Source organism: Lonchura striata, chromosome 3 (assembly GCF_046129695.1).
Source record: "Lonchura striata isolate bLonStr1 chromosome 3, bLonStr1.mat, whole genome shotgun sequence".
NCBI classification, from domain to species: domain Eukaryota; kingdom Metazoa; phylum Chordata; class Aves; order Passeriformes; family Estrildidae; genus Lonchura; species Lonchura striata.
Window position 1 is genome coordinate 88,700,289 of NC_134605.1, and position 14,164 is coordinate 88,714,452.

A 14,164-nucleotide genomic window follows, 5' to 3' on the forward strand; every position below is an offset into this window, starting at 1 on the left:
GTAAACTAAAATATTTGTCCTCTGATGTAGTCTGTATTGTTCCAGGTTTTCTGACCTACAGGGCACAGTGAGTGACAATAAATGAGAGCAGATTATGAAGACAGGAAAAGGATATTTCTAAAAAAGTATACTTTTATGCTAGTACTAAGGCAATACGGTCAGTAGCATAAAATGTTTGGTCAAAATAATAGTGTAGTCAGAGAAGGCCTCATAGTCTAGGTGGAACTTAATTTGCCAAATAATTACTTTTTATACATATTACAACTATACTGTCTGTATATACAAATATACGGTTTATATATGTATAAACTTCATTATATGTTATGTGTTGATGGGTTATCAGTTTTAAGTGAATCTGGTTGGCATAATCTAAAAACATTGAAATGTGAATGTGCCCAAGTATTTTTTTCATATCTAAATAACAGATATCACTGCTTATTATTAAGGCAAATGTGAAATCTTAGAACATTCTCTCAGATTTGTTTTTCCCTGTGAACCCTTAAGAACTTCATTGCCTCAAGTATCTAAGTTAACCTGTTTCCAGTCTTCTTTCCATAGAGGTCATTTCCAGATAAGTTCTAAAAAATGGACTCTATTTTGAAGGAAATAGGATATGGGGTACCTTATGTTATGCTGACAAAGGAGTTGTTGGTAATTGAATGGGCTGATCTTTCCTATGACCTCTGAGGTTTTTTCCCTAAGGGTGTCTATCAAGTTTGCCATCAGTTTTTCCTACATGAGCTTTTTAATTGGTAGTATGATGCACTTACACAGAATTCTTTGCAGCTGGCATTCATGACCATCTTCTACTAAAAGAGTGTCTGGATTCAGTCTTCCTTACATCCAAGATCTCTGAACAGCTTGACTTAATAATGTAGTTCAGAATGTCACTTTAACAAACCAGCAGCTTTTAAATTCGGTTCAAAGCTTAATTGGTGGAGTTCTGGCCCCTAATTCCTGCAAAATGCCCAAATGACTGAATCAGTTGCACAGATCCCCATTTTCCAGGCAAAAATCCCAGAAGAATATTTCAAAAACCTGTTGAAGCAAGTCCAGAGGACCCACAAAAATGGTCAGATGTCTGGAGCTCCTCTCCTTATGAAGTCAGGCTGAGAGAGCCGGCTTCTTCAGCCCGGAGAAGGGATACCTCATTGCAGCCATTCCATACATAAAGGGGTCTAATAAGAAAGAGAGAGACTTTTTGCCAGTCTTAAATGAAAAACGGTTGGACATAGGGAAGAAACACTGGAAAAAGTTGTGTGTGCTCCATCACTGGAAGTGTTTAAGGTCAAGTTGGATATATCTTTAACAATTTGATCTAGCAAAAGATGTCCCTGCCCAAGACATGGGATTTTGACTAGAGGATCTCTGAAGGTCCCTTCCAACACAAACCATTCATTGATTCTGCAAGTCTAAAATCAGCTACTGAAACTTGTAATAAAGTAATGAACATCACAAGCTAATGCAGTGGGTTTGGTTTTCTCAGCAGGCAACAAGCCACAATTCCTACTGCTACAGAAGATCTGAGTTCCATTCACAACTGTGGTGTCATGCAGGGTTGTTATACCTGGCATTCACAGTCTTCCAAAAAGACAGCACACCCAGAAGCATATTGCTCTGAAACAAAACTCACAGACTGCTACCCTGATTTATCCCCCTTCTACTTCATCATATGCTATAGATACAAGTATTTTTAAACAGCTTCTTATGAGTTACTATTTGTACAGCAAGGGAGATATAGCATAAATAGTCCAGAGGATGCTAAACCTCTTTCCATGCTTGTCAATATGCTCTATTCTCTCTCTGAAGTGGGGGAAGGTAGAATCCCACACTACCAATCCTTTGTGCTGAACTAAATTACACAGGAAGAAAAGTTGTTCCTTTCCTTTTATATTCTTCCTCTACTTTGCCTTGCAACATTGTGCAGTCCAGCAGTATGTTCTGCCAGTCCATTTCTCTCACCCACCAATAAGCATGAAAATGAGAGTGATGACTGCTCTTGTAAAATAGATTGAGAGCAACAGAAGAGGTTCCTCATTTTCTTAATCTTCTAGAACTGCTTTGGAGTAATTCTACAACACTGTGAATTACAGTGATTCAGAATTTTATTAGTACAAGCAACAATAGGATCAGGTGCAAAAGGCACTGAGTAGTTTAAAAATAATGCCTTTCCTTAATATGAGTTCTGCCTGAGATGTTGCCTAAAAGTGCTTGACATTGTAGCTGCCAAAACCCCAGAGTTACCCGACGCTTTAAATAGTAATAAAAAGATGAGAGCCTTTAAAATGGGGCACGTCTTCCCTCATTGCACACGCCAGTGACCGTTCCTTTTTGCTCCCCGCAGGGGACGTGGCGGTGCCATTCCTCCGCCGCTGCCCGGACGAGGAGCCCAGGCGCCGCGCGGCGCGCCGGTGACCCGCGGGGCGCTCCCCGCGCCGCCGGTGGCCAGGGGCGTCCCCACGCCCCGAGCCCGCGGCGCCCCGTCCGTGCCCGGCTACCGGCCGCCCCCGCCGCCCGCGCACGAGGCCTACGACGACTACGTGAGTACACGGCTCGGTCACAGCTGTGCCCGAGCTCTGCCACGGACCGCGGGTCCCCCGGCGTGGAACGGGCCGGCCGGCAGCTCCCGTGCCTCTAACGCTTTGCCCCTGCAGGTGAACGACGGTCTGGGCGATGCAGCGCGCCTGCAGGCATGTGCTCGCCATGTGGGTTTGTAGATTGGGTCACAGCTTAGTTCTGGATAGGAGAGGTCATGCTGGATAGTTCTCGGGGTGTCACAAAAGAGCAATACAGATTGCTAAAATTTGTATTATATACTTAAAATCAGTTTTTTATCGTAACTAAGTTCCTAAGAATAACAGCTTATATCCTTCTTGAGAAAATGAGGAGATGGAGGGGGAGTCATGCTGTTGTTCTAAATCCTTTTTATTACATATTTGTATTCAACACCGTCATACACATACATAACAAATAGAAATTCCGGTAGTTTTCATGAAAGCTGATACATTGATTCATCTTTAGCCAGGAGCAGTACTAACTGACTGTCACCTTTTCTTATGAGGTGTTAAAAATAATTGTGCTGTTCACATCAAAGCTTTCAAGTCATCCTCATTAATGTTTCCTCCTGGAACTATCACCATAACAACAGATATCCAAACAGAGAAGAAACTGCTATCAAATACAATGTCTGAATTTTCCAGCTATGGCAAGTCCAAGAATAAGATGAACATCCGATCTATTCCCTAATCCTACCCCAGGGAAAGATACACTTTTATTCAATTAATAGTCTTCCTATAACAGAAGAAAGGAAAATGAATCAGAAATTATTCTTTGTTGTTAAATCTTCACTCAACCATGTATATTTGTAGTGTAGTGACTAGATCACGGCCACCTCAAATCAGGGATGCACATTCTGTTAATTCTAAGAATCACAACTGAGCAACAGCAGGAAGGAAGGAGGGGGGAAAAATTCACTCCTGTATTATTTATCTCAACACAGTTTCCATTAATGAATGAGCTAAAGGTCCTGCTAAGAAATGGAATTTCTTAAGTATACACATCCTTGACAGACAGTGTATTATTGTCTGTTAGTATCAAAATGTATGAGACCTGCCTTTCTGTGCAGATACAGAAACCTTGTAATGTGAGATTAGGATTATAATTGAAGTAATTTCTTTTTTCATTTACAGAACTAGTAAATGTCCTAGAGTATTAAGCATCTTCTAGGGAAAATTTCTTTCACTTTTTCTGGATGCTAAATATATGGAAAGTGTAGAAAATAATCTGGCTCCTGCACAGTGTTGATGAAAGGAGGCAGAGACCTCTGAAGTTTGCTCTTGGGGAAAGAGGTTTATTGGGGGTGCAGGAAGGTCCTGCCTCATGCTCCCAGACGCAGCACGTGGCCGGGCCTGAGAGGGTGGGGAAGGGGAGACACAAAAGGAGGGTTCAGGAGAGGGGAAGCTCCAAGGGAGGGGAAGCTCCAAGAGGGGAGGAAGTTCCAAGAGAGCGTGTGGCCTCTCGAAGCCTCCTTATCAGGGGCTCCTAGGTGGGTTGGGATAAGGCATCGCCAATGGGGTTACAGACATTCGATGTTTTAGGGGAAGGTACAGAGGTGTGGGGTGAGCCATACATCTTTTGGGGGGTGGGATGGAACAGTCCATTTCACCCCAGGACCCATCCAAAGGCAGGGGTGTCATCCGGCTAGCTGGGAGAACTGTTCTCATCCTAGCTGTATTATTTATGAACAATTATATTTATCTATCATCTGCAACAGGAAAGCAAAATGAGAGAAAAATTGAGGCAGCTGGATTATCAGGGTTAGGAAGGCATTCAGCTAGTTCCCCATATTTTTGAAATGCCCACACTCTCAGGAGCACAAAACATATACGCAATTAAAATAGTCAGTTGAATCTGTGATACATGAGTCCAAAAAAAACAAACATATGTGTTTGTGGGTCTTTTCCCCCTTAAATAGCAGCATAAAACTATGCTGCCTTATAGGTCAAAATTCACATCTTTTGGAGACCTTCCATCTCCTGTGTCCTTTCAACACACCTATATTCCACAGCTAGGAATATATGAGATTGCTATCATGAGTTTGCAATGAAAATTTCTTGGTTTTTTTATAGAAGTTTGTAAGTTTAATCCATATAATTTTGGTATTTTATGGTCTGAGATAATAACTAGAGCTCTGATGCTATGCTGGTAGAACGAAAAGTTCAGTGTCACATATCTGCATATAATATTGCAAATTATGTTTTAGGGAAAATATTTTTATTTTTGCAGAAAGTAATCAACACAGTTTTTCTTCCCAAACAGACCATATAATAAATCATATATTTGGTTGGACACTAAAAGCAAGTGAATCTACTTGTGCACCTGCAACAAATGTCATGTGTAATTGTTGTTCTTTTCCCCTTAATCCTACAGATGAAAAACTAATTTATAATGAATAATTTATCCAATTTACCTTTTTGTCCCTGCTTCTAAGCAACCCACAAGTGTATTAAAATTTCCTTATGATTTTGTATTTTTCGTTTTTGATTACAGTTATTTCACATTTTTTTCCTACTATTTGCAAGCACCATTGGTTTGATTAGTGGTACATATGAATGCACTGTCAGTGATTGTGAGTATCAATATTCTATATTTTTGTTTGCTCTAATGAAATACAGTAACTTGAATGTTGTTCTGAAAGTGAATTCAAGAGATAGAATCAAATGGCTGCAGCAGATTTTTAAAAAAATGTTTAGACAGCATTTCCTGAAAAAAAATCTTTAGCCATTTGCTGAGCACTACTAATCAGAGATTGTATTGACTGTTTGACCTTTAAACATCTAACTGTTCAAATCGGTTTGGATAAGCATTTAAAAGTTTGGATTATCCACTATATAAATACTTTGAGGTTTTCTGATGGCCTTTCTGAGAATCCATAAAAGCAGATGTCTGAAGGTTTCTCAAGAAAAGTAAAGTCCTATCATTGTGGTGAATATATTCATGTGCAACATTTTGAATGTCAGGCCTAGCCAGAGGGAAAAACATTTGGAACAACTTTCAGAAAAGAGGGCTGGAGCAAGAAGGAGGAGTGACTCACCTCATGCCTTTTTCTTTACTTGCCTTTGAAACTTGCTTTATATTGAGTACAGCCTAGACAGTATCTTAGAGGAGCTTCTTACCCACAGGAAGAGGAGGTACTGACATTAGAAAATGCATGCAAAGGGAAAGTAGTTACTATGTGAACTTTCTTCACTTTAACAGCAGTTCATTGGTTATGAATCTGGATTAGAGTGTAAGTGGCAGCTGCTGTGCAGTTTCTGGAATTCAGAAGGGTGGTTCAGGGCTTGTGATTTGGTGTTGTGTTTTAACCATAGCCAATGACTGAGCCACACACAGGTGCTCACGTCCCTGGTGAGGTCAAGGAGAGACAAAGAAGTGTAAAAGTGAGAAAACTGTTGGGTTGAGACAGGATAGTTGTAGTGGGTTGGCACTGGCTGGATGCAAGGCACCCACACAACCATCTCTGTCACTCCCCTCTGCAACTGGACAGGGGAGAGAAAACACAATGAAAGGTTTATGAGTTGAGATAAAAATCGGGAGAGAAATCACTTACCAAAGTGCGTGATACTATCAAGGGCAAAACAGACTGAGTTTGGGGATGTTAGTTGAATTTATTACCAACAAAATCAGAACAAGATAATGAGAAGCAAAATAAGACCTAAAGAACGCCTCCCCTCCAGTGCCCCCATCTCCTTCCCAGCTCTGTGCCCTCAGGCCCAGGGAGACAGGGAATGGGGGTTACAGTCAGTTCATCTCACGTTGTTTCTGCTGCTGCTCAGAGGAAGGAGTTCTACAGCTGCTCCAGCATGGGATCCTCTCTCCACAGGTCTGCAGATTCCTGCCAGGAGCCGCTCTGGCACAGGCCTCCCATGGAGTTACAGCTTCCTCTCAGCCATCCACCTGCTCCAGTGTGGGGCTCCTCCAAGGGCTGCAGGTGGATCTCTGCATCCCCATGGCCCTCCAAGGGCTGCAGGGCACAGCTGCCTCACCATGGGCTGCACCAGGGGCTGCAGGGGAATCTCTGCTCTGGCACCTGGAGCACCTCCTGCCCCTCCCTCTGCACTGACCTTGGGGTCTGCAGAGCTGTTCCTCCCACATGTTCCTCTCACCCCACTCTTCTCTGGCCACAATTACATCTGAGCAGTAGCTTTTTTTTTCCTTCTTTTTAAATATGTTATCACAGGAAGGTTATTATCAACTCTGGTTGGCCCAGCGTTTTCCAGTGCTGGTTCTGTTCTGGATCTGGCTGTCATTGGCTCTGATGAACATGGGAAAGTCTTCTGGAATCTTCTCACAGAAGCCACCCCTGTAGCCCCCTCCCCCACTGCCAAAAGTGTGCATCAGCCACACAGACACAATAGGTTACATGGGTAGACAGGGCGGTGGATTGAGAGCTGGTGAATGGCAGACCCCAGAGGGCTGTGATCAGTGGCACAGGGTCTAGTTGGAGGCCTGTCACTGGTGGTGTCTGCCGAGGTTCAGTGTTGAGCTCAGTGTTGTTTAAGGTATTCATCAGAGATTTGGATGAAGGACCAGCGGCCTCCTCTGCAAGTTCACTAATGACACAAAGTTGGGAGGAGTGGCTGACACCCCAGAGGGCTGTGCAGCCCTTCAGGGGTACCTTGGCAGGCTGGAGAGATGGGCAGAGATCTGTCTGAAACTCAGCAGAGACAAATGCAGCATCCTGCACCTGAGGAAGAATAATGCCAGGCACCAGCACAGGCTGGGGGCCGACCTGCTGCACAGCAGCTCAGTGTAGGACCTGAGGGTCCTCTAAAGGCTAAGGTCTTGTTGACAACTTGTGAAATGGGCAATAGGCATGACAGATTGAGATTCATGATTTATACAGGATGAAGAGTACTTGAGTAGGTCTGCTACTATTGAGGCAATAAATAATAGAATCAGAGAATTGTAGAGTAGTTTGAGTTGGAAGGCACCTTTACAGATCATCTAGTTCCAAACCCCCTGCCATGGGCAGGGTCAACTTTCTGGACCAAGTTGCTCAAATCCCCATCTAACCTGGCCTTCAAAACTTGTAGAGCAACTTGACTGGGCAAAGGCAGTATTCTGTGCATTATATTTTGATCTGAGCATCCAGACTTTTCCACTCAAGATTAAAGCTAAATATTGGAAGGGTACTTAATTCAAATCTAAGCCAGAATTACTATTGCTTTCTGATCCTGTTTTGGAGGGCATTTGTCTGCAGATCTGTATTTTTTCCTTCTGAATCAGAAGCTAGTAATGAACTGTCCAATGATATTTTTCTTTAAATTTTTTTAGAAACTATGGTGAGCCTTGCTAGGAGGTCTGATGTGAGTTTTGAAGTGACTTACCACTTGTTCCCTTACACCAGATGGAAAGAATTACCAAAACAAAATACATTTGGGACTAAAATGCACATTGCTTTTGTATTTTACCTCCACTTGCATTTTCACTCCTTGATAAAAAAGAGGACTTTTGCTCAGAAAGCCACTACTCATCATAATATGAATACTTAGATGAGCTTTTTGCTTTTACAAACAAATATATAATTTTTTTGCAAGGAATAGGCCAGTCTGTCAAGATACTGTGAAGCTGGTACAGCTCCTAGGTCTAAGACAGCCAGATTAAAGAGCAGTTTTAAATGCAAATGTTCTCTCTCGCCTCTCGGTTCACTGATTAAACCAGCCAGACACAGATTCTTGTTATCCTCTGAAATAAGTGGAGAGTAGTGCTTTTACAAAGTCACTGGAAAAGAACCACACAATAAGATAGATTGTGCTTTTAATGTCATGTGGTTCTTCCTCTCCTTTCAAATAATTTAGTATGAAAGCAGATGCCACATTCAACTGTGTATTCAAAGATCAATGGTTATTTACATTTTTCAATAGTTTCAAACAAACTGAAACAGCTATGCTCATGCTTATTCAGTGCCAACGTAGATAATGAAAAGACTAACAATAAGAGGCATTTTGTCTCACTTTAAGATTTTAAAAAGAATAATCAGCACTTACACGTGACTGCAATCTACGAAATTGTGATTACGGAGGCTTTGGTTAATAATTTAAATGGGGATTCTTTGTGCTTTTAATTTCATTCTGTCTGACATTCTTGGATGTAGATGCAAACTGTATATAAAGACCTAAACTTCCTATTCATGGCATGTTTTCTCCTGTACCACTGCTATAATAAATATGTTAAAGTGAGCAATTTATATTTTGAAGCCCATTCCTATAATCACAGTAGGACATTGTTAATGAGAGTGAGGCCTGGACAACTAAGAAGACTTTCAAGGTTGTTCCAAACCTTAAAATAGTGAAATTTATTGAATATAAAAATAGGTAACAGGGATTACTTTCTTTTTGTTTTCTAAACTGGTATTTCCAAATTTTAGTATGTAGCACTTACCTATTTCTATTCCTTTTCTGGGTGACAAAAAAAAATCAATGAAGAATGTACTGAGTCTAAAAATCATTTGAATAAAGCTGGAATTATAGACATGGGAATCTGCATGGCTGAACAACATATTGATTAAATATGATTGATTAGCTATTTATGCCCAAGGCACTTAGAAAAAGTGCTAAGCTCTATTTAGCTTGTATCTGCTGTGACTTGAAAAATCAAATTTTCTTTTTAGTACAATAGCGATAAACAGGATAATATTTATATTATCTGAAGGATCCTACTGCGGTTTAGAAGGATGCTGTGAGATGAAGGTATAGTGGATTTATTCAGATTTTGGATAATATTGTCTTAGAAAAGCATAAATATAATCATTGTGGAAAAATCCAGCAACATAAATACTGAGTTAAAGTAATGGCAAGTTTTTAATGCTTTTCTAAGGGCAGAATCCACAGCCAGCACTAAATCTTTATTGTCTGGGAACATGCAAGTCTAGAGTTTTTTTGCTTATCTGTGCAAACTGAAGTTTGTATCTTTTTCGTAGAAATCTTCGACTGAGTAAAAAGGGCTTGCCTTATGAGACCAGAAGAATTGTCCTGAGAGCAGTGCAGTACTAAAGTGAATACTGCTTTCAGACTCATCACTGCTGTAAATTTCTCACATATCAATAACATGGTCTAAATCAGACTTTATTATTTTCTTGATTTGAATTCATTTGTTTTGATTTGTTTGCCTTAATCACAGTTATTCAACAGACTTCACTAGTAAAATACATAAAACTCTTACGTTTATTTATTAATGTTGCAGAAATATTTTTTGTGGAGGATAAGTTCTTCTGTCATCCCCTTCATGCTGTCCTTACCTGGCAGAAATAATTCTCTCTTTGACATTAGTTACCAAGTTTTCAGATGAGCATTATTTTCTATGCTAGACAGAATATAAAAGAAAATGCTGATGCAGCTGTACATGTTTTAGTATTACAAGTGATGTTATTACAAGTACGATGTAATAAATATTTATATTTGTTATATAGAGATCTCAGTGAAGGGCATCTCTCAATTGATGATCCAGCCTGCATATGGTCCTTAAATATTCATAGTGTATGCAGTTGTATTCATAAGATCCTGCATAAAAAATACATGCAGTGTTATTCACAGAGCCAAATTTGTCTGTGTCATGCAATGCACTGTTTGATCATTGAAGAATGTGATTGTTCAGGAGCCTGTTACCAAAAATACATACCTGCTGTCACTTAGCTCAGTCACAGCTTGTCACTCATTTATTTGCTGGAGAACAGTCTAGATTGGTACAAAATAACTCTACAGCCATTTGCAGGTTAAACAGTATCAGTTGACTGTATCTCCACCCATGTTATCCTTTTCAAACAGACTGCAAAGCAAAAAAATATGGGTTTTGGGTTTTTTTAAACCAACTTATACAAACTTAAAGAATTGCTCTTCAAGACTTGGGACAAGTCTAAATTAATTAGAAATATTGAGAGTTCAGTTACTATGTGAATTCAGCTCAGTTAGAAGGAAGCCTTGGATTTCTTCTTTCAATTCTCAAAGTTACTTAACCAGGTGTAGTCCACTGAGGTACTAAAAAGCTAAACAATTTTGGATTTCAAGGTTCATCAGTTTCCAGGGAGACAGACATCTCTGCACTCAGTAAGTGCAGAGACTTCAGCTGTGCCAGACAACTCCAGAAGCTTTGAGCTCTGTTTTTGGGAAGGGCTCTGCAGAGTAAGGCACCATGACACTTAACATTAGCACACCAACATTGCCTTCAGCATGCCTCTTGTGCTTTTCAGTCTAGCCTTTGGTGAACTCAGATTAGTAGCTTTTTATTAAAGTAGATATACAGAGTGCCCTTTATATCAATAGACTCCCTGTACAGATGACAGAGAACTTCTAGTTTATGTATTACTTATGCAGAATTTTCATGGTAGCTAAAATTTGAGTTTGATTAATGTAGTAAAATGCACAGTTTAGGAACTATTTCATGTTAATTGAAAACGTACATGCGTTGTTCCAAAATAGTATTTGAGTTTTACTGGAATTTTAGGGCCATGTATTTAAAAACCACTTCCTGTTGCAAGAGCTTTCATCAGAATTCATCTGTTATTTTGTTTGATACCTTCGTGATACTGTCATCTTGCAAAAATCCTTTGCATGAAACTGTGGAGATACATTTTTAGCAACTGCACTTAAAATAAAATACAAATATTACAGACCACAGTTCAGTTTCATTCACTGGCTAATGGGTCTTCTAGCCAGTCACCTATATCCATACACTTATTGGTCACTCAGGAAAATGGAAGAATAGGAAATGTGTCTGATAAAATTAAAGGCCCAAGCAGAAGCCTTGTATGCCTGTATCTTTTTTCCCTTATTGTGTTCCTTGCATTTGCAGCTCTGAATTTAAGTTATACATAGGAAGAAGAAGGTTTGTGCTGGATGCATTATCTCATGACACAGGAGCACGTCCCAAGCAATATGGCTGCTCTTTCTGGGTATTGAAGGAAGGCTCAAGTATATATGTGAGCTTTTATTTTCATAGATCTAGGAATGTATGTAAATACTCTGAGTGGATATTGTTATAGACAAAGCTGACTAAAGCTGTGCCTGGAACTCAGGATATCTGCTGATAACCCTGCAGCTTCTTCTCCAGCAGCATCATGTGAGTGTCCTGTTACCTGCTGCTTTTGGAAGGAGGAGGTCTGACTCTTCAAATCTCTTAGTTATCTGTAGCTACATCACAGAAAAACATGGTCCATTTCTTCCAGCCCATCTGTTAATAACAACTAGATGCTGCACAGAGCTCCTCTGCAGCAAGCCACATGCATAAGGAGCTATGTAAGGAATCAGCTGAAGGATCAGCGACATAAAAATTAAAGCATTCATTTTCTTTTCCAACAATACAATTTGGGGAAAGAAATGTAAATATAGGAAAGGAAAAAAATGCTAGCAAGTATCCTAAAGGAGTAAGTTAAAAGAGTAGTTTTACTTGTGCAGTCAGATGGTCTGGATAAAGGCCACTCTTCCTTTGGTTTAGCAATGATGGTATTAAAGTGACTGGAATATTTGTAGGAATACCTCTGTCATATAGGTAGACCAATGTAGTTCTCAAATATGCTCATTTTTAAAACAATTTGATCTGTTGTATTTTATGAAAGGTGCCTCTTAAAACTGCAGCAAAAACATTGTGAAAATTGATTTTGTTATGAAACACAGTACCTTGAGTTTGACCTACAGGACTCTTAGAGAGTGCAGCAATCACTAGAAGAGGGAGATGCAGTATAAGAGCTCCAGGACAATAAAGTAAAAGACTAGAGATGAAAAATGTTCTTTCTCCATACAGACTTGGCTTTTCATTATGAAATTATAGTTGCCTGTATTTTAATAGCTTTTACAATCACTGTAAGTGCTGTTCCTCCTAGATACCTACTGTTGTTTTGTAGCTCTTGTTATGGTGTAAAAATCTGTGGAGTGTCACATCTGAAATCATAGAGTGCAGTGGGGCTTTATTCAGTGAAATTATATTAATAAATGCTTCTTATATAGCAGGATCATAAGAAAACAGGGACCCAAGCATGGCCCTGTGCTACTTTGTGCAATAACATAAAACCACATTTAAATATTTCTTAAAATTAGTACATCTGTGCAAGTACATAACGTTATGTATAAGTTCCTGAAAAGGTTTTTGAGTTGTACCTTTGGTGTTCATACACTATCCTCCAACTCTTTCTGGGTCAGTTAGTGAGGTTCTGTAACGAAGATAATAATAAGCCATTAAATAATATACTAACGTGAATTCTTTTGATCACCCAGTGTCTGTCAGATGCAAATTATTTGAGTCTAAATGGGGACACAAAAGCCTAAAGGTTAGGAACTGCATATTGTGTTATCTTTTATTTGTATTTTCCAGTCCCTTATAATTGTCTCTAACTGTTCAGCCTTGCAGCTTCTGACATCCAAATTTTTGGAAAGCTAAAGTGAAAAGAAAAAAAAAATCAAACTAGATATACCAAAAGTGAGTCTTATTTGGGGCAAATATATAAAATAATGTACTATACTTAAGTATTTTAATATTTATTTTCATATTTTAGTTTTTACTATGTATTATAATCACGCTACTTTTCCCAGTTCCTTTTCTCAGTTCCTTTCTTTTTCTGCCCAGAAAACCTCAAAAAATCACATTATGTACAATACTTGCTAATCTTTCTGGGGACTAAACTGCAAAACAAGCAGGTATACATTTGAACACTGAATATTTGGGTACTGTAAAAATAAATTCTCCAAGTCTGATGCTTCACCATTTTACACAAGGTTGAGCTCTATTATTTCATGTAGCCCATGAACTTATCTTTATTAGGAATTTGCATGTGTATACCAATCCTCACACATGCTGCAGCAGGAAGTTTTCTGAAAACAATAATGTATTTAAAAGAAAATACATTGGAATTCAAACTGTATTTCTTTCTATATTAGCAACCAGTTGCCATCAGTCATTTTACTTTTTGGACAAACACTGCTTGCACAATTTAACTGACATGCAGAATTATGATGCATGCTTCTTTCTTTTGAAACAAATCTTATTTTAAGAATAGATAATTCCCTTTGTATTACCTGTTTGAAAAAAAAATTCTGAATTAGTCTTGATTTGCTTTGCTTTTCTTGACAAAATTATTCATATGTGAAAACAGGTTATTTTAGTTTTATTTAGCTATAAATAACAATGAAATAATAAGTGTTTATAAATGAAAATTAGTTTTGGAAATTGAGATTTACAAGTATTTTGGCACAACTGCGCCATTTAATAGATGATATGCAAATAAAGAAAAAATATAAACAAATGCAAGGAAATTAAGTTTATGTAAATCAGGCTTTAAGGGAGATGCAGAAGGTATCTGTGTTTCATTGCTAGTTAAATTTTACCAAATTTAAGTGTGGACACTGCAGCTCAGAGAAGGAGAAAAATAAAAATAAGAAAAAACCAGAGAATCACTGAAATGCAGTTGTTGAACCTGAGTGCATCTATCAAATAAATTAGAAGCAGCAAAACTCTGGTCATTTTTCACTTTCTTTGAACAGCCATTTTACTTTTTTGCAAGGCCACCTTTCATGCAAACACCCTAAACAAATAAATCCAAAAAGCCATTTGGAGTTTTTCTAATTTATTACTCTTGAGGTGCCTATTACATGTTGCCATTTTTGTAAAAGCAACA

General features: G+C 38.9%; 1 protein-coding gene across 10 annotated transcripts in view; it reads left to right on the plus strand.

Annotated features, from left to right (window-relative positions):
* The window catches only part of KHDRBS2 (KH RNA binding domain containing, signal transduction associated 2), a 349,074-nt gene that overhangs the window by 209,428 nt on the left and 125,482 nt on the right, over positions 1-14,164 (plus strand). For all 10 annotated transcript variants that reach the window (XR_013339753.1, XR_013339757.1, XR_013339751.1 and 7 more), the window contains exon 6: positions 2,345-2,540. Coding sequence is in view for 3 of the 10 variants with exons in the window: in XM_021525682.2 (XP_021381357.2) it covers positions 2,345-2,540 (196 nt within the window). In the remaining 7 variants the exon portion in view is untranslated. The remainder of the gene's footprint in view (positions 1-2,344; positions 2,541-14,164) is intronic.